Below are 19,875 nucleotides of genomic sequence, written 5' to 3'. Positions count from 1 at the left end.
GTTACCCTAATGGCGGAAAACTTTCAAAAGTTAGGGTTTATGAAGTTGCCCTAGCTAACGTCTATGGTAGCGCTCTCCTCGCTCGATCTCTGGCGCCGCGCGAGCGCCAGCGGCGATGGCGCTAGCGGCGGCGGCGGCCACAGCTATTCGAGATTTCCATCGGATTTTCCCTTCCACAAGCGCATTCCAGGTACTCGATTCGTGGTGGATGGATTCGGGGCGCAGTGTGCTGGGGACTGGTCCAGGGCGTATTTCCTCACGCACTTCCACGGCGATCACTACGCCGGGCTGGCGCCGTCGTGGGACAAGGGGATGATCTTCTGCTCGCAGGTGACCGGGCGCTTGGTGGTGGAGGCGCTGGGTGTTCGCCGGGATTTCGTGGTGGAGCTTGCGATGAACTCTGTGATCTGGATTGACGAGTGCCAAGTGACGCTGGTTGATGCGAATCATTGCCCCGGGGCTGTGCAGTTCTTGGTGGAGGTCCCCGAGCACGGAACTCGGTTTGTTCATACGGGGGATATGAGGTTTACGCCGGTGATGAAGGAGGATGCCTCGCTTTGCAACTTTGTTGGAGCCGATGCCGTGTTCCTGGACACCACGTACTGCAATCCAAAGTTCGTGTTTCCAGCACAGGAAGAGTCAATCAGCTATATCGCAGAGACCATCGAGAGGATGATGCTGGAAGAGGAGAGAAGCCAGCAGCGCACGCTGTTCCTGATATCCACGTACGTGATTGGGAAGGAGAAGATTTTGTTGGCCGTGGCTGAGAGGTGCAAGTGCATGATTTACGTGAACGAGAAGAAGCTCGCGTTGCTCAAGTGCTTGGATTTGGGAGAGCAGGCAATCCTTTGCTTCACGACCGATCAAGCACGGAGCTCCGTGCATGTTGTAGGCTGGAATGTTCTTGGGGAGACTTGGCCGTTCTTCCGTCCCAACTTCAGCAATATGGAGATGTTGTGCCTGGAAAACAAGGTTGATCGTGTGGTTGGTTTCGTTCCAACGGGCTGGACGCACGAGGCAACTTTTCCAGTGAGGAAAAGGGGCTCACTGGAAATTCATCTGGTGCCATGCAGCGAGCATTCTAACTATGAAGAGCTGAGGGAGTACGTGGGATTCGTAAGGCCAAGAGAAGTCTTTCCGACGGTCGGGCTTGATGACAAAGGCATGGACAGCAAGACCGCGGACGCTATGAAGAAACACTTTCGTAATCTCGTGGACGAGACTGGAAGCAAGAGGAAGTTCCTTAAAGGCTTTAACAGGAAAGCGACGAATAAAACACCGGAGGTAGAAAACGAGGATTGCAGCGAGCATCTGACTGCCTTTGGACGTAATGCCAGGAGGAGGAGCAGGGAAGATTTTGAGCAGAACGATGGAAGCAACGATATAAGTAACGAGAATATCGAGACGAAAATGCAGCTAAAGAGCGTCCTACCTGAGTCGGTCTCGGATACACAGATTGAGAAGCTGCTCTTGGAAGCATCGGGAGACCTTAATGCCGCGGTGGCTCTTTTTTGCAAACAGCACGCTTCACCAGAACGGAAGGACACAGGCACAACGATCACTCTGAGATCCTGTAGTTCTCAGAGTGCTAAAGGGCCGAAGCATCCTCCAGCAACACCGCCTCCCGGTAGACCAACGAAAGTTCCAACTATAAACAAGTCTAGAGGATCTAAAAGTAAGACGAAGAACGCATTAATCAGCGGCCAAAGGTCTCTTCTTTCGTTCTTCAAGAAAGAATCCGCGTCGTCCGAAGCAACAGAAAGTAGGAGCTCTGGAACGACAACTGATCAAAAGGTGAAGCAGCTAGTCACCATGTTAGAGGTGTCTGAACCTTCAGCGTTGGCTTTACTAGAAAAGGGAGGCGGGGATATCGCGGCAGCACTAGACTTGCATTTCAATTCCGCCAACATCTCACAGGTACCAGCTATAACATTGAAAGATTGTAACGAGGAGAACTTGCAAGATCCTTCGACAGCAGTGGCGGTGGAAACAATAGATGACATGAGCGAAGGCAGGCTGGATGGAAACGTTTCAAGTGGTCGATTATCACAACCCAAAGAAAGCTCTAGAGCAACATACGTAGCATTACCACTCAACAGCTATGATCCTGTCCACCACGGTATAGTTTTCTATTATCTTATGTCTAAGCTTAGTTGTCTCTCCTTTTTCTTTTCGTGTTAGCTTGCTGGAAAGCCGATGAACTAGCACCATACTTGCATCTGGCACGCACGTTTGAACTCGTTGAGAAAGAGAGTGGTCGTAATCGGACCACAGAAATGCTGTGTAACATGTTCCGGAGGTACGCTGACATTCTTTTCTCTTTGTTTATCTAGTATTTGCAAAACTTGTCCTGCAGTTTGCTAGCGCTGTCATCGGCAGATGTTCTTGCTGCACTGTATTTGACAACAAATCGTATCGCCCCCGATTATGAAAATGTGGTTAGTTGTCTTTCTGTCTCATACGGCGTGCTCAAAGGATGGTTTTCATCAGTTTATGACTAGTCTACTTGTTCTTAGGACCTGAGCATCGGAACAGCTACCGTGGTTATGGCTATTGAAGAAGCAACAGGAACACCGAAGTCCAAACTTAAGGAGATGTACAACCGTATGGGCGATCTGGGTGCGTCACTCTGTTTAGCTACGCAAAGTACTGAGGAATGTGTTTCTGTTTTGCAGGTGACGTTGCACAAGCATGCAAGCAAACACAATCCATGCTGAGGAATCCGCAACCATTACTGATACGTCACGTTTTCAGCACATTAAAGCAGATAAGGTGAAATTGGTGGTCATCTTAAATCCGATCACCGAGCCTCCTTTTCAGCAAAGAAACCGGCATCGGAAGCAGTAGTCGCAAGAAAAACATGGTTGTGGGTCTCCTGCGATCATGCCGTGAGAAGGAAGTCACATATCTTGTACGCACTCTGGTAGGACAATGACGACCAAATAATTATTCTTTAGTAATGATCCAAACAGGTACAGAACATGAGAATTGGTGCTATGGTACGAACGGTTCTTCCAGCTCTGGCAGAAGCGGTTGTATTACATCGGGACAATTCTGCAGTAGCGGCCTTGAAGCATCAGGTACGCTCTTTTATCTTACACGCTCCTTTGTCAAGAGTTGATCACAGGAAGTGTCAGCGCTAATTGTAGAGGCGTTCAATCTTGTTCCAAATTTTGTAAGTAGTAACATTGTTTTACATGTCACTCAATTCCTGTGACTCAGGACATACTAGTTCCGTTTCTACTAGAACAAGGCATGGTAGCACTAGCTACGAGGATGGTTTTAACCCCTGGAATTCCCATAAAGCCCATGCTAGCAAAGTATGTTGCACACATTCAACTTTTTTTCTTTGGCCATAACAACGTTTAATTACAGAATTGCAAACGGGGTCCCTGACGTGTTGAAAATCTTTGAAGGAAAATCGTTTACGTCGGAGTTTAAGTATGTATAGGAGCGAGATGTAAATTTAGTAACAGTTTTTTTTTTTCTCGACAGGTATGATGGCTTTCGAGCACAAATTCATCTTTTAGACGACGGATCCGTTCGAATCTTTTCTCGTAATTGCGAGAATTCAACGTCGCGTTTCCCGGATGTGGTCGAAATTATTAAGTCGTCAACGATCAAAAGAGACAGCCGATCATTTATCATCGACGCAGAGGTCTGATCGTTTCTTGATTCTGGTATGGCCTTATTCTAAAACTGTATTGTCAGCTGGTCGCAGTTGACAGGGCAAACAACAATAAGTTAATGGCCTTCCAGTCACTCAGTACTCGTGAGAGAGGGGGACGAACAGGGACGGGTGTGGATTTGGACAAAATTACGGTGCGTACAGCCCATGTTCTTGCTAGCATACCGTGAAAAGATTCTCGCAGGTCAACGTTTGCGTTTTCGTCTTCGATGTTATGTACGTGGATGGTGAACCGTGAGTTTTTTCCTTGTTCCGTCGGAATTTGCCTGATCATAGCGTGTAAGTTTTGGCAGGCTTGTAAAAGCACCTCTCAGGCTCAGGAGACGACGCATGCATGACTTGTTTCCAGAAGTAAGGCCTGGTTATCTCGATTTTGCGGCGGAGAAGACTGTAAGTGGTTCTAAGTTTAAAAGGTAAGAACCGACTCTAGGCTTTTGCAGTTCACACCCGAGGAGCATAACACGGAGCATATCCAGGACTTCTTGGGACAAGCTATTGCTGCTTCATGTGAAGGATTAATGGTAAAGGCCCTGGACGAAGGCTCGTTTTACGCTCCAGCAAAAAGAGCAGAATCTTGGCTCAAGGTGATTCTTTGAATTTTGTGCTGATAATCATTTGAAGTATGTGTGAACAGCTGAAGCGAGATTATGTGGAGGGATTGAGCGATAGTCTTGACCTTGTACCTATTGGAGCTTGGTATGGGAATGGACGCAAAGCTGGATGGTACGTACAAAGAAATAGCTTCCAGTCTTTGCTCATCAAGTCCTCTGCAGGCATAGCCCGTTTCTCCTTGCATGCTACGATCCTGATCAATGTCCGGCTTCACCGACGCCTTTTACGAGCAGGTAAATGCTCTGTATGATCCGTCCTGCGTTTCATTGCTCTCCAGATGAAGGAGTTTTACTCGGAGGACAAGCTTCTAAGCAAAAAACCAAGCTACTATCAAACTTTGGAGCGGCCTGATGTGTGGTTCGCAGCTGCTAAAGTGTGGGAGATTCGCGGCGCTGGTGAGAATAATCAGCACAAAAGCTATCAGTTGTGATTGCGTTTCTTTTGTTTAATGCAGACTATACAATCTCCCCGGTTCACCAGGCAGCCGCTGGCCTAGTCCATCCAGACCGAGGCATTTCCTTACGCTTCCCCAGATTCGTGGGCGAGAGGACCGACAAGTCCCCGGAAGACGCAACGTCGCCGAGCGAGCTCGTACAGCTCTTCAACGCGCAGACCCGCAAAGTCGACATTCCAACTTAAAAGCCAGCGCGCTCTAAAGTACGCTACGACTCCGAAAAGGCAGTTCCAACGATCGAGGAGGTAAGTAAGCTTGTCGTCGAGGAGGTAACTAAGCTTGTCGTCAACGCTCATGGAAGCTAAAGGTTTCTTTATTGCTGTGCAGAGAAAGAACTCTTGTCATATACAGTCGTCCGAAAAAAAGACTCGCTCGATCACTGGAGAATCGTGGAACCGCTCGGTCACTTTGCGAATCGAGGCAGTGGTGGCGGCGATCGAAAAGGCAAACAAGGAAGAATGGTCAGAGATCTTGCCAGAGATGGTGAAGTAGCAGCAAGTTCCAAGTATCTGGGACGCCCGGCAAGCACCAGTGGCTACAGTCCTGCTTGCTCCGCGCCGCCGGCCCAGCGTTGGGTCCCCGGTACCACAGCGATGGGTGGCCGTCCCTCCGCAAATCGGTCATCTCCCCGATATCGAGCAATCTCACGCCGCGGAGCTTCGCAATCGTGTCGCGGGCGATGCGCGTCGTCCACGCCTCCTCCCTCCGCTGCCCGCCATCGCTCGCCTGGCCGGGCATCGTCTCGCGATCGCAGTGCCCGCCACTCCTCCATGTCCCATTCCTGGCAAGAAAGAAAGAAAGAGATTAGGAGAGAGGAGCTTTAGAACAGAGTGCTCTGTTTTGGGGATTTCGCGATACCGGAAGTGGACCGACGAGTAGGATCGGAAGAAGACGGCGGTGGCGCTGGTGTCGATCCGCTGGCGCACCCACTCGCCCCATGTGTGGATCGCGCGCGCGTACGCGTCGCCCACGGGCATTGTCACGTTCACCCTGTTGCGCTGGGCGAAGTAGCATCCCCTGTTTTTAGGGTTCATGCGAAACAGTTAGGAAGAGGGGGAGAATCCGATCGAAAAGAGTAACTGACGATCGATGGGATGGATTGGGCAGCTCACCCGCGCAGCGTCTTCTCGTAATTCCACCAGTGCCCGGCATTGAAGACGAGGATGCGCGCGCCAATCCACCTGGACGACGTCCAGTCCAAGACATCGACATGGATCGCCGATCGGACCTTGGCGGGGCTGCCCGGCGGTGGCCGGCCCTGCGGCACCAGGAAGGGCGATCGGTAGTACTCGAGCGTGCAGTTGTAGTCCTGGAACCGAAACGAGAGGAATCCCGTGTGCTTGGTGATGGCCTCGCCGTTCTCCTCGAAGATCCGCGACTTGTTGGCCACGCCCTGCGCGAGGATGCACAGCAGCGACTCCCACTGGTTGCGGCCGATGGAATCGCCGACGAAGACGACGCGCTGGCCGCGGAGGCGGTCGAGGATGGCGCGCGGATCCGGCGCGCGGAGGTTCTCGGCGCTGCTCCACCGCCACTTGAGGTAGCCGAGGTCCGGGCGCCCATTCTCGGAGCACCGGAACCCATCGTCGATGAATGGGCACGACCGGGATTCGTAGAGTGGATAGGATTCGTCGTAGATCCATCGCCCTCTACTACTCCTCTCTGGATCGCCGCGCAATCGCTGGGCTTTCTCTGGATCGCAGGGAGACGAGGGAGATGGAGACGGAGATGGCGATGGAGATTGGACTAGCGGAGGCAAAAGGCGGGAGCTTTGGCCGGAGAGCGTGGAGGAGACGGCGGCGGCGGCGCCCGAGAGGCTCCGGAGGATGAAAGCCGGGGTGGAGGGAGAATCCGAGTAGAGAGCGCAGAGTAGAAGGGCGGTAACGAAGACGAGCGTGAGGAATGCGGCGGTGGTGGAGGTGGTGAGGAGGGAATGGAGGTCGCGGTGGTGGTGGTGGTGGTGGTGGAGGATCTTCTCGGCCATCCAGCTCTCCGGTTCATCGCGCCGCCGCTCCTCCTCCTTATAGAACGCAAACAAGAAGCAAGAAAACATAACAAACCGCTGCCTTCTAAAGGCTCTAAAGGCGTCTATCTTGAATTAGCGAAAGAAAACGTTGGCGGTTCGATTCCCGTCCAAACGGAGTTAGGGCTACAAATCGGGATTTAGGGTTTATTGCCAGGTGATTTCTCTTGTGACTTTCAATTTCTCCTAGATCCGACTCGAGAAACTTTTGCCGCTTTTCTCTTCCTTTTTCGTCCCTTACGTAAGCTCGAGAAACTTTCGCTGCTTTCACAAGGATCTTCCCTTTCTTTTTTCTTTCTTTTTCTCTGCTTGCCTTTTTGATCCTTGCTAGATCACGGAATCTCTAAGGTGTGGCATGGCCAATGATACTTGTTACTGGCACAATCTGAAAAGGTGCCTTTGTTTACTTTTGTCATTCAAAAGAGTAGACGGAAATTTTCTCTAGCTCAAGGGATCTTGGGCGAACTGAGCTGCTACGGTTATTCTCTGTCTTTTTCTCTTCGTAGCTTCCACCTTTGGAGCTGGAAAGAAATCGCTTCACTATCCGGTGTGACATCCGAATTGGAGCGCACCAATGCACTGTAATACAGCTCCGAGAATGCTTTTTCTTGATATATTGGCCTGCTTCTCCAAGTTGTGATGTAGTTGATGTATATGCAGCTTTCTCTTTCCTGGCCCAAGAACCTTGTGCGTGATCCTTGGCAGCATATTTCTCGCTTGGAACTACATGTTTGGAGCCAACAATCTGTCACGGTGCAATTTACGATAGAAAAGTGAATATACCTGTCAGTACTGTATTCTTCTTTCTGAGGCTTGGCTTATTACTCAAAACTCACATATAAAAGCCCACAATTTTATGAGAAAGTCACTTTTTTGGTAATACATTACGAAGACAAAGTAGTGCAAACGTCTAGTTATTTAAGATCGTTCGTCTCACTCTTCTATCTATCATGCAGGTATTTATAAAGAAAGCCACTTTTAAGTAATGCATAGATAAAACCAAACTAGACATCGGCTGAACTTATGGTAGTGGGGATCATTCGGTCTCATGCTTCTTGAATCCTTAGGTCTCATGCTGAATTTTGAACATTTCTTGTACCTATAGTGGAAAAAGAAAATCTATTGCTTCAGAAATAGAAAAGAGCTAACCATAGCTAACACCGTGATTAGACAACGATTAATCAAGTTACTATTCGATTCTACTCCAGCAACTTTCTCTCTCTTTTTTTGCTTGAACACACAATCAGGATTATTGGCTACATGCCCTTTACGAAAATCCGAGACCTGAGATCTAGATGTATGGAGCCGCAGGAATTTTCGACAGCTTCCGGAAGATCCATGCGGGCGATTGCGCCACAATAATCTCAATAGAAATTAGACGCTTTATATAACAATATTACAAGCACATGACATTAGAACAGGCATCATAAACAAAAAGTGCTACTGAAAAGTTAGCTCTGCACTCTTAGGAACGCGAATGGTAAGCAAGCCATTGCAGAAAGACGCTTTAGCCTGCTTCACGTCAGCACCAGAGGGAAGCTTAAGCTTCTTTTGCTTGAAGACGTTGCCGCTGGTCTTAACGATGAGTTCCGGCCATGCACAGTCCACAATCACTTCCTCTCGCGACAAGCCTGCATGGTCAACAAGCCAAGAAAACGTGAGAGTTTTCAGAGACATACCTGGAATTTCGACACAAAGAATGTGGTGATGCTCGTCATCTGCTGTATTTGCCCTGATGGATCGCCTCTTGGCTACAGCAGAGAAGAAGAGAAAAACAAGAAATTAAAAGAAGGAAAAAGAAAAACATAAGATTGATCATCCAAGTTGTCAATTGGCACTGTTGAAGCTGTCCCTTTGAACGCAAAGGCCCCTTGGGAAGGCGAATGGTGCGAATCTCATCCTGGAGATTATGTATTGCACTGCGGACGTCGGCATAAGGAGGAACCGCAAGCCTGTCGGGGCGGAACACGTCCTTCTCCGTGGAAACACGCATGCCCTGTCCATCTTTTACAACACTCACTTGATCCAGCGACGTGAGACCTGTACGCAAGAAAAAAATTTAAGATAACGTCTGCAAATTATTCACCGGGCACTTGCACATCGACAGTGTAGAACTGCTGGTTCTAGAAGGACAACCACAATAGCTTGCGCTCGTCATATCCAGCAAGCCACAGAAAGAACCGAAGTTAAAACACTCCAGGCAGGATCGAAGCCATACCTTTATTGTACTTGTGGCAGTATAGCAGCAGCTGTAAGCGTGTTTCTTCTCAAAGTTGTAGACGAGACCTCCATGATGAGGGAATTCCGGCAGTCCCCCGGCATCAGCCACCTCCTGCGCCAACTCGAGGCTCCTGGCACACCTCATCAATTTCAAGTGATCGCTGGAGAAGAAAGTGCGTGGAACGACAGGTGTAGCAAATGATCGAGAGCGCTCATGGACAAGAGCGGTGAGGCTTGTGGACTGCAGACCAAAGATGCCGGCATAGCACTCAGCGGCAAACGCACGCGCCTGCTCCTTCAACTCGTACACGTTTGGCTCCCCGGCAAAGATTTCCTTCCCGGCTCGGCAGGCAACATTCCGGCAAACGTCGTACACGAGGGAGTTTCTTCCTGTGTGCGGTGATGGATGGGTCGCTCTCCACGGCAGCAGCGGATTGCATTCTCCGTGGCGTCGTCCACGAGCTTGATCATGTGTGTATATGGGATGGGGTAGTCGCCTATGTCGTCAAACCCGAGTGGTTTTTCAGCGGGTGGGGGGAATTCGCTGCTGACGATTTCGGTGTACTTGAGCGTCTGGTCTAGGAGATTCGCCTGGAAGCAGCCCGTGGCGCCATCACATTCGCCTAGCGCCCGAAAAACTTGGCCGAGGACTCGGTTGTCTAGGCGGAGCAGCAGAAAGTCTCCATACCCTCTATAGGCCTCGTTCGTCAGTGGTCTGCTCACCTCCCAGCCATTGCTCCTCGCGCTTGCTGTGTGGATGCTGAAAAGCAGCGGCTAGTAAGATCAATAAATAAATGGATCCGGAAATTTTTTATTAATATTTTTCTTATACTCCGAAAAGAGCATCAAGATCAAATCAAGACAAAGAAGAGTAGACTCTAAAAGCTTTAGAATAATCTCTTGTTCCTTTTTCCAAGCATGATCAAAAGTACTATTGGTAAATAGTTTAGAACCATCAGACTAATAAAACCAAAGATGTATGGTAATTAAAAATTTTTAAACACTATGCTTAGTAAAAACTCTTATCCATTAAAATAAATTATCATAAAATCTGGACCATTAAAAAGGAACAACGATTTGCTTAAAAGCACAAAACTTATATTCAAGTTAAGTGTTTTTCATTGCTTGCTTACAATTTTTAAGCTATATAACATTTAAAAATCTTAGTGTAGTTTCAATTTTTATTTATCTCAAAATTTTTAAAACTTATATTTGATTACTTTTGGGGTGATTGACAATGATTGATGGCATTTACAAAAGTAGTAGAAGAGATTAAATCTCAAATTACCCTTGTTCATATTGGAGTGGAAGTCCATTGGGGAATCACTTTATTTTAAGATCATCATTTTGGTCATTTAATATGTAACATTAGTGAAGTTCTAAGTGGTTGGTTGTTAGAAGCAAGAGAAATGCCTATCTTTTGCATATCAAAAGTGATCTAATAAAAAGCCTTATTAGTAGACTCTAAGGTATCTTGATCTCTCATTTTCCTTTCATAAAACCAAATCATAAAAGAAAAAAAACTGCAAAAGGACATTGTAAGTATGAGGTATTATTGTATTCAATTGCCAAAAAGAAAATAACATTTGAGCTATGGGATTTTCTTTTACCTCTATTGGCAGCAATTATGGCTCTATATAGTCATGCATCATTAGTTATGAGCATATCTTAATTCAAGTTTGTGCAAATAAGTGTTTTACACCATATTTACTATAGTCAACTTATACTAAGACAGTCTTTTTATTTAACCAAGGACAATTGCATTCTAGGGAGTAGCTTTACATGCACTAAACTTCTTGAAAGACAAATGACGAAAAAAACTTACATAAAAGATTAAGATAAAGAGAAAACCCCATTATATTATAGTAGGTGTATGGCCAAGCAATAGTAGACAAATGCTTTATTTCGTTAAAGTGGAACTTATTCAGTAAAGTGGGACATTAATTAGCATGTGTCCACATGCCATTTCCTAGTACTTAATTAATATTTATTAATATTTCTATCAGTTTTTTAATTTATTTTTTATATTTCACAATATTAAAACACAAAATCATATGAAAAGTTTTTAATTTATAAATTATAAAGCTAAAACTTCAATTTTTTATTGTTGTTATAAAAATGGCATGTGGCCACACACCATAAGTGGGATAATGAAAAGTTCCACTTTAACGAAATAAAGCATACAATGCAAAGTTCTAATTTAAATGTCTTATTCTTGAGTTTCCCTGTATGATGAAATGATGATTTAGGAACTTTTTTAATTGTATAAAAATAAAATATATATATATATAGGTAATTTTCAAAATTTTCTTTCACAAATTTTGGATAACAATTAAAAATTTAAAAGATGATGCATTTAGATTTACCTTCAAATAAAAATATATAAATCTTATATAGAAAGTTAAGTAGCATCTAGATTATTTTGGAGCAATTAAAAGGTAAAAAAATTCAAGTTTGATGTTAGAAATGGAGAAATTCTAAAATTTAATAAATAAATAATAAATAAGTTTTTCAAAACACTCATATTAATTTATTTTTATTAATTTTTAAGGTTAAATATTTAGTATTTTTTGAAAATTAAAATTTAAGATAATATTTTTGAAAAAAGTTTAATAATTATATTATAAAATAAAGAGATAAAAATTAATTATATATATAGCAAAATTTCAAACAAAACTTTTATTTTAAATACTAATTTTGAAAAGTAACAAGGTTTAAGACTTCAAGCCATCGCTTGCAAAGTCAAATCAAGTGTAAGACAGATCATCTCAAAGATGAGATTCATTAATATATTAAATATTTATTAATTAATATAACAATATTATGTTATAAAGTATTTTAAATATATATAATTATCTAAATTTTTATATGATAAATTTATTATTAATAAATACTTCAGAAATTATGTGATTTTATAACTTTTTTTACAAAATATATAAAATAACTATAGTTTTGAGTTAAAAAAACTTTAACAATTATATTTACTAACTAAAAGATTAGGATGCATATATTCTTTAACTTATTTAATTTAAAATCATACTTCTTTATTTAAAAGTGCTATTGGCATCGGGGGACAGATATTCTCTTACCCTTGGATTCGTGAAATCAATGGTTAAACGTTTTATGTCTGTTCGCATCTGGAGCATTTGGATGCTGGGTTTTTATTTCGGAAGAAGCAGCACACCGGATGACAGCGCACCGGATGGGCAGAAGAATTTTCCAAACCACACATTCAAAGCCCCAAGAACTTCTGCAGTTCAGATCTAGGACATCATATGTGATTTTTGTTTGTTCTCTGATCCTCATTACGGGAACTCTGCTGCCATATCTGGAGAGTGTGAGGTAGTAGTTCGTGGAAAAGGTATTTGACCTGTTTTATCACTTTGTTTCATTTTTTGTGGTTCTGCAGAGCGCACCAAAGATTCTCTTACCCTTGGATTCGTGAAATCAATGGTTAAACGTTTTATGTCTGTTCGTATCTGGAGCATTTGGATGCTGGGTTTTTATTTCGGAAGAAGCAGCGCACCGGATGACAGCGCACCGGATGGGCAGTAGAATTTTCCAAACCACACATTCAAAGACCCAAGAACTTCTGCAGTTCAGATCTAGGACATCATATGTGATTTTTGTTTGTTCTCTGATCCTCATTACGGGAACTCTGCTGCCATATCTGGAGAGTGTGAGGTAGTAGTTCGTGGAGAAGGTATTTGACCTGTTTCATCACTTTGTTTCAATTTTTGTGGTTCTGCAGAGCGCACCAAAGATAGAGGAGGCTGACAAAGACAAGCTGCAGAAAGAGTAAGTCCATGACGAACGGGTAAGAAAGAACTTCTCATTTCTTCTGGCCTTTGCAGACCAAAAAGCCCATGGAGCACGTTACGCTCTCCAGGGCCATCAGGCACACCAACACTCAAGAGTACCTTAGCATGCAGGATCTCGATATATCCCATATCCACTGTCGCTGAAAAGCAATGCGGTTGTTCACTCAATCAGAAACTAAGGACTCTTTATCAAAAACTTGTTATTCTATTGAATATGTTAGTATTTAGAAAAAAAAACAGCCATTTGTTTCAGATTGTGAAGACAATTTTTGCATTTGGCATCCTTATATACTGGATGTTGAAACAGAAGAGAAATATAGCAGGTAATTTTAAGGTACAGTGTTTGTGAAATATTTATGCCTTAAATTACAGACATGATAAAGCAGAACTTCTGCAAGGAAATAATTCGAAACTTGAGGCTTTTGATTTGGTCTCAAAACATCATGCATGGGCGTCTTTACCAGAAATTAAACAGGGTGGACGCCGAGATACAGAAATGTATTACAAGGCAATCAAAAGCTTTCCATTTGACGGTTTTTGATCAAGTCTCTTTCTCTTCCGGTGGCTACAGTGCTCTTCTTTGGAATGGGCTGATGTCCTCTTTCTCTTGCTGTGACGACGATCGCTCGGCTGCCAGAGTTTTCATTCAGATGCAACTCAAGGGAGTGAAATCGGACAAGCTGACACTCATCTCAGCCTTGGATTCTTGCGTAACTCTCTCGAATCTCAAGATCTTACAGAACACATCGTTTAGTAAATTCTCTGGATCACTTAGGGGTCATCTTATTTATTTCCTTCTTCACCACTAAAAAACTTGTAAGGATCCAAGATCTATTCTGAGTGTGACAGGAAGTGTATGAATTGATGTGAAAAAAAACTGAAAAAAACGTGTGTCCTAGGAATTAACACGATGTAAAGCCCTATTGTTTCAGTTATTTTTTGTAGAAGGAATACGGTGAATTTAATTTGGACAGAAACGATGTTGGTGCTTTAGTGTTTGACATTTTGTCAATTGTTTTAGTTTTCTGCTGTGGAGAACCAAGTGTTTTGAGAAAGAGATACTATGCTATACAACATCCAGGTAACATCTGAAAGATGATAGAGCTTGGATAGAATTGGTAAATTGTTTTAGGTTTGGAGCATTACTTTCTGTATTCATGGCAGCAATGAATGAATTGTGCAACTTATTGTCAACTATTGTCTATTAGCCTGCCTAATCGCTTGCCTAATCGCTTGCCTAGAAAAACTGTTTTTTGCATAGACTACAACGCCTGTCTTTGTAAATTTTGACAAATTTCTTTGAAAATGGTTCGAAAAAGAAAAAGATTAACAACTGATTTGTTCTTAAGTGATGACCAGACCAGTGAATCAAATGTTAGCACACCATGTCTACAAACTAATACAATTGTAACGGATGCACATGAAGAAACAATGCATGAACAAACCTGTTTGAGGTATCCTGGTTTAAAGCAAAATAATCATGATGGTCAATGTGAGACACATTATCTAGGAGGTATGGATAGAATGTGTGCATTCTGTAATGCTTTTCTCTTTGAAAATGAAACAAAGTCTCAATGTTGTCATAGTGGTCGTGTTTCTTTGACAAACAATCTGGAGTTTCCTGTATTGATAAAAGAATTGCTTGAAGGCAGAAAACATCATGGGAACTTCAGAGAGTGTATTAGAAATTACAATAGTGCTCTTGCTTTTGCATCTATGGGTGCTAATGTAGAGGAAATGACTGGTGGTGGACCTTATTATTTTAAGATACACGGTCAGGTATACCACTCAATTGGTAGCTTTCGACCAAAGGATGGGGAAGAAGCCAGATATTCTCAGTTATATATATTAGACACACTTTATGCTACAGATATTAGAATGAGAAATCAGTGTAATCATGGATGCAATGTTGAACTGATGAAAGAATTAGATGTGCTAATTCGTGAAATTAATCCATACGCTAAAGCTTTTAGGATGTTAAAAGACGTTGAGGAACAGTTACAGCATGCTACTTCTATAGAAAATTCTCAAGTTTGTAATGTTGTGATGTATATAAAAGGTGAAAATACTGTTGACCCAAGGAGATATAATGCTCCCATGTCTAATGAAGTAGCTGCTGTATTCACAAATCCCACTGGAAATCCACCATTTAATCGTAGCATTGCTATATATCCTAATCATGGACATATGCAAGAGATATCAATTATTTCTTCATGTTGTGATCCTATGGTTTACCCTTTGCTTTTTCCAAATGGTGAAGAAGGTTGGTCACCAGATATGGAATATACAGAAAGAGGGAGTGCTCTGAGACAAACAAAAGTGACTATGATGGAATTCTATCGATATAAATTTGCTGTTCGAGGTCATTTTAGAAATGGTGTGAAAGAGATATATTTCAATCCTATTTTATTGGGAGGTAAGCTTTCACAACAATACATGGTTGACATGTATACAAAGATTGAAGGGTCTCGCCTACAATGGGTTCAATTTAATCAAAGAGAACTTAGAGCTGAGGCTTATAGTGGTTTATCTGATTTTGTAGTTAACAAAGCTGAACAGGCAGGTGTTCGAGCTGGAAAACTTATTATCTTACCATCAAGTTTCACTGGAGGTCCAAGGCAAATGAATCAGAATTATCAAGATGCAATGAGTATGGTTAGGAAATTTGGAAAACCAGATTTATTTATTACTTTTACATGCAATCCAAAATGGAGAGAAATAACTGAAAATTTATTACCTGGTCAAGTAGCATCTGATAGACCTGATTTAGTTGCACGAGTATTCCATGCAAAACAACAACAATTGATAGATGACATTTATAAGAAAAAAATCTTTGGTGAAGTCAATGCATATGTATATGTTATTGAATTTCAAAAAAGGGGTTTACCACATTGTCACATTCTTGTAATTTTGAAGAGTGAAAATAAAATAAGGACTGTAGATGATATAGATGATATAGTGTCAGCAGAAATACCCGATCCTAGCCAAGATCCTGAACTATATGATTTAGTGAAAAAACATATGATTCATGGTCCTTGTGGTCCAGGTTTTCCAGATAGCCCTTGTTATAAGAAAGGAGAATGTAAATCTCGGTTTCCTAGAGAATATTGTGATGAAACAAAGAACACTGGAGGCCAATTTCCAGAATATAGGAGGCGTTTTGAAAGTTATAAGATAATCATTAAAAACAAAGCAATAGACAACCAATTTGTTGTTCCATATAATAAGTATCTTTTACGAAAGTATAAAGCTCATATAAATGTGGAAGTATGCTCTACTGTGAAAAGTGTTAAATATATTTTCAAATATATATATAAAGGACATGACTGTGCAGAAATACATATTGAAAATGATGAAACACATTCAAATGAAGGTATACTTGATTGGGATGAAATTAAAGCTTTTAGAAATTGCAGATATGTTTCTGCTTCAGAGGGTATGTGGAGAATTTTTGGTTATGATTTGCATGGGAGATCTCATAAAATTGAACGATTAGATGTTCATCTACCAAATTTACAAAGTGTATATTTTAATGAAGGTGAGGAAGAGATTGCTTTAGAAAGGGGTCGCAGAACAAAGTTAACTGAATGGTTTGAGCTAAATAAAAGAGATATGCTTTCTAGAACTTTATTATATCCTGAGATACCAGAATGGTACACATGGAACACAGGTAATAAGACATGGAAGCGTCGTCAGCGTGCTTCAAAAGTTATAGGCAGAATGTACACTGTGCCACCAAAAGATGGAGAGCGCTTTTATATGCGTTTATTACTGCTTCATATCAAAGGCGCTCAAAGTTTTGAAGATTTAAGACAATGGAATGGAACACAATTTGAATCTTATAGAGCCGTTGCACATGCAATGGGATTGTTGGAAACTGATCTGGAATGGGAAAGGTGTATAATGGAATCATTGACATTTCATATGCCTGCAAAGGTACGTTATCTTTTTGGAATAATGTGTATCTTTTGTGAAATTAATGATCCCAAATATCTTTGGGAAAAATATAAGAGTGAGATGTGTGAAGATTTATTTAGAAAATATAATGATGATAAACTATCATTTACTGTAGCATTAAAGGAGCTATCGCAAATGTTTGAACAACATGGAAAAAAATTACACGATTTTGATTTACATATGCCTGTTATACCATTTGATTCATTTGATCTAGCAATTAGTGAGTGTGATAGTTTACAACATAGCTCAGACTTAGAGACAAGTATTAAACTTTTAAATACTGATCAACGTAAAATGTTTGACATCTATATTAAAACACTAAATGACATAAGCATTCCAAAGCTTTATTTTATTGATGGTGTCGGAGGCACAGGAAAGTCTTTTTTATTCAATACTATTATCCTACATGCAAACTCTATAATGAAAAATGTAATAGCTGTTACATGGACAGGTATTGCAAGCACGTTGCTAATTGGTGGTCGAACTGTTCATTCTACATTTAAGTTACCAGTACCAATCACTGAGACATGTACTTCTGACCTAAGAGAAAATTGTACAGCCGCAGAAAATATTCGTAAAACTGATATTCTTATCTGGGATGAAATAAGTATGGTACCTGTTCATGCTTTCAGGGCTGTAGAAAGAGTCATACGGGATATAAAAAAAGTAGACAAAGATTTTGGAGGAATGACAGTTTTACTTGGTGGTGACTTTCGTCAGACATTACCTGTCCTTAAGAGGGCAAAGAGATCTATGATAGTACAAAATAGTGTTAAATGCAGTCCAATATGGCCATCAGTAGTTAATTTTACTCTAAAAAAGAATATGAGAATTAATCCTGAAGAGCAGGAATGGTCAGAATGGTTGATAAAACTTGGCAACGGAGAGTTAGAATCTCTTCAAGGGTATAAAGAACAGACAATAAAACTACCAACAGAATGTACCAATAAAAAAACAATGATAGACCGTATTTTTGGTAAAACAATTACTCCAAGTACAGTTAATTCACAGAAATCAATCTTAACGCCATTAAATGATCATTCTCTTGACTTAAATGAGCATGTATTGGAACGATTAAGTGGAAAGTTATTGTCTTTTAAAAGCATAGACACAATTGAAAGTGATTCAATCATGGAGACTTTAGACTTTCCAGTTGAGTTTTTGAATTCCATTACTCCATCTGGAATGCCTCCTCATATTTTGAATCTAAAAGTGGTTGTTTTGTAATGTTATTAAGAAATCTTGATATAAAGAATGGTCTATGCAATGGTATGAAATTAATTATAACAGCGGCCTTACAAAATGTTTTAGAAGCAAAGATTTTACATGGTTCTGTCGAAGGAAAGAAGGTGTTATTACCTAGAATATTGCTTAAACCTACAGAAGGTGATATGCCTTTCATTTTAAAACGACGCCAATTTCCATTACGTTTGGCATTTTCTGTAACAATATGTAAATCTCAAGGACAAACTCTAAACAATGTTGGAATATACTTACCTCGTCCTGTTTTTGGGCATGGACAGCTATATGTAGCATTATCTAGGTGTACATCTAAAACAAAGATAATAACTTGTGTTGAGGAATGTGAAGGCCAAGGTCATCTTGACAAAAAAAACAAGTCAGTATTCACAAGGAACATTGTTTATAAGGAGATATTATAATGAGCATTTCATTTATTATTTAAGTATAATGTTATTGAATTTATTATATTTCTATAAACCCTTAGTGATTAAATACATAGGTAATCTTTAAATATATGTTTTCCTATAAATTATATGATTATACTTATTTATTTTTAATATATTATTTTAATTGCATGTTTTTTTTGTTTTTTGTTTTACTGGTTGGTCTTTGAAATTGACAAGTACTTTTATGCTCTTCATTTTGTAAATGACAAAAAAAAATTGAAACTCGTTAAATGATGAAATGGTCTTATGGAAAAAAGGTGAAATGTATTACTTCACAAGCACCATTTATGAAAGTTTCCTGAGAAACTATTATTGTCATGCCTGCCTGGATACTTGCAGGCCATGGCCAGACTGTGGTCTGGCCATGGTCGTGGCAATGAACTATAACATGTGGATCGGGAGTTCTAGCAACAAAAGCGGTTGCACTGTTCTGGTTGTCGCTTTGAACTTGGACTGTGAAGAAACTGTTATGAGAAAACATACTTCTCAAAAAAGCAAGGGATCAAAACCACCATCAAAAAAACCAATGTATGTGCTCATTTTTGAGAAGGATGTAGGACTAGAATTTGCTGCTGTTATTAGAATCCCGATTTTGATAGTCACCGAACGAATAGACTTCTGGCACTGGTACTACTTAGTCATTGAGGTTTTTGTTCTAAGCTCTGTGATGAGAAGGAAAATTCTCTTCAGGGACAGAGAGCATCTGCGAGTGTGCACTCATGTTTACATGAATTCAAGTCTGCACAAGCATGGAATTTAAGTAAAACTTTGCAGAAGTGTACTTGAGTGATATGGTGTAAAATTGGCATCGCTTACTTGTTTCTTAGTGCTTTAGCATGATTACCAGAGAAGAGGAGACTTTCCCTGTGACTCCATGTAATTTTACAACACAAACACAATTGAATCTGTCACTACTTCAACATGTGTTTTAAAAAAATTGAAAAAAAGCTTGGCCAGATATGGCCATGGCCACTACGCTCACTGTAAACAGTATAAATATCGACCAAAAACTGTGCTATTTCCTCTTTGCGCGAGTGAAGAAAGGTAATGAGCATGGGTCCATTGAAACCGTACGCTCACTAAAGAAAATCCATTCGCTTTGAAAAAAAACCAAAATAACTCCTCATATACTGCTTAGAGCTCTGATACCAGTCTAGAAGATAGGGTTTTGCACATTTTCCCTGCTTGAACATGGAATTGGGATAGTAACATTCTGTATAACAGCAACATTCTTGGTGAACTCAATATACACATTCTCAAGGCCTCAATCATGAAGTTTTATGGAACCGTTCCAATGGAAATATCTTCACATGGTGCTGGGTCTAGAGCATATTGTCATGATGATTCCTGTTGTTCCTATGTTTCCTGTACATGATGTGGCACTGCCTTAACGTTTGAGACAACAACAACTT

General features: G+C 41.4%; 2 protein-coding genes and 1 long non-coding RNA gene across 14 annotated transcripts; 2 read left to right on the top strand and 1 right to left on the bottom strand.

The window, feature by feature from the left end:
* Positions 1-46: 46 nt before the first annotated feature.
* Positions 47-5,133, top strand: LOC9640450 (DNA ligase 6). 11 transcript variants are annotated; one of them, XM_024676867.1, is made up of 20 exons: positions 47-2,119; positions 2,182-2,299; positions 2,357-2,438; positions 2,517-2,619; positions 2,676-2,772; positions 2,821-2,923; positions 2,979-3,080; positions 3,128-3,175; positions 3,223-3,320; positions 3,376-3,441; positions 3,496-3,658; positions 3,712-3,822; positions 3,873-3,922; positions 3,982-4,078; positions 4,129-4,272; positions 4,323-4,411; positions 4,462-4,533; positions 4,578-4,695; positions 4,755-5,023; positions 5,082-5,133. In XM_024676867.1, exons 1-18 carry the CDS (start codon positions 64-66, stop codon positions 4,579-4,581), a joined length of 3,603 nt encoding a protein of 1,200 aa, XP_024532635.1. In that variant the 5' UTR covers positions 47-63; the 3' UTR covers positions 4,582-4,695; positions 4,755-5,023; positions 5,082-5,133. The 11 variants fall into 11 exon arrangements, with proteins under 11 accessions (XP_024532635.1, XP_024532636.1, XP_024532633.1 ...); XM_024676868.1 differs by having other exon boundaries at positions 2,973-3,080; positions 3,873-3,904; XM_024676865.1 differs by having other exon boundaries at positions 2,973-3,080.
* LOC9640449 (protein trichome birefringence-like 11) lies at positions 5,052-6,767 on the bottom strand. The gene is made up of 3 exons (XM_002971815.2): positions 5,867-6,767; positions 5,613-5,771; positions 5,052-5,535 (listed from the first exon to the last, which is right to left on the bottom strand). Exons 1-3 carry the CDS (start codon positions 6,736-6,738, stop codon positions 5,217-5,219), a joined length of 1,350 nt encoding a protein of 449 aa, XP_002971861.2. The 5' UTR covers positions 6,739-6,767; the 3' UTR covers positions 5,052-5,216.
* Positions 6,768-12,144: 5,377 nt separating this feature from the next.
* LOC112346936 lies at positions 12,145-13,008 on the top strand. 2 transcript variants are annotated; one of them, XR_002992615.1, is made up of 4 exons: positions 12,145-12,339; positions 12,407-12,681; positions 12,749-12,795; positions 12,852-13,008. It is a non-coding gene; the product is annotated as an uncharacterized LOC112346936 (long non-coding RNA). The 2 variants fall into 2 exon arrangements; XR_002992614.1 differs by having other exon boundaries at positions 12,407-12,795.
* Positions 13,009-19,875: the final 6,867 nt, after the last annotated feature.

Source organism: Selaginella moellendorffii, unplaced genomic scaffold (genome assembly GCF_000143415.4).
Source record: "Selaginella moellendorffii unplaced genomic scaffold, v1.0 SELMOscaffold_18, whole genome shotgun sequence".
In the NCBI taxonomy this organism is placed as follows: Eukaryota; Viridiplantae; Streptophyta; class Lycopodiopsida; order Selaginellales; family Selaginellaceae; genus Selaginella; species Selaginella moellendorffii.
The sequence above is the reverse complement of the archived record's forward strand: the minus strand, read 5'-3'. Positions and strand labels throughout refer to the sequence as shown.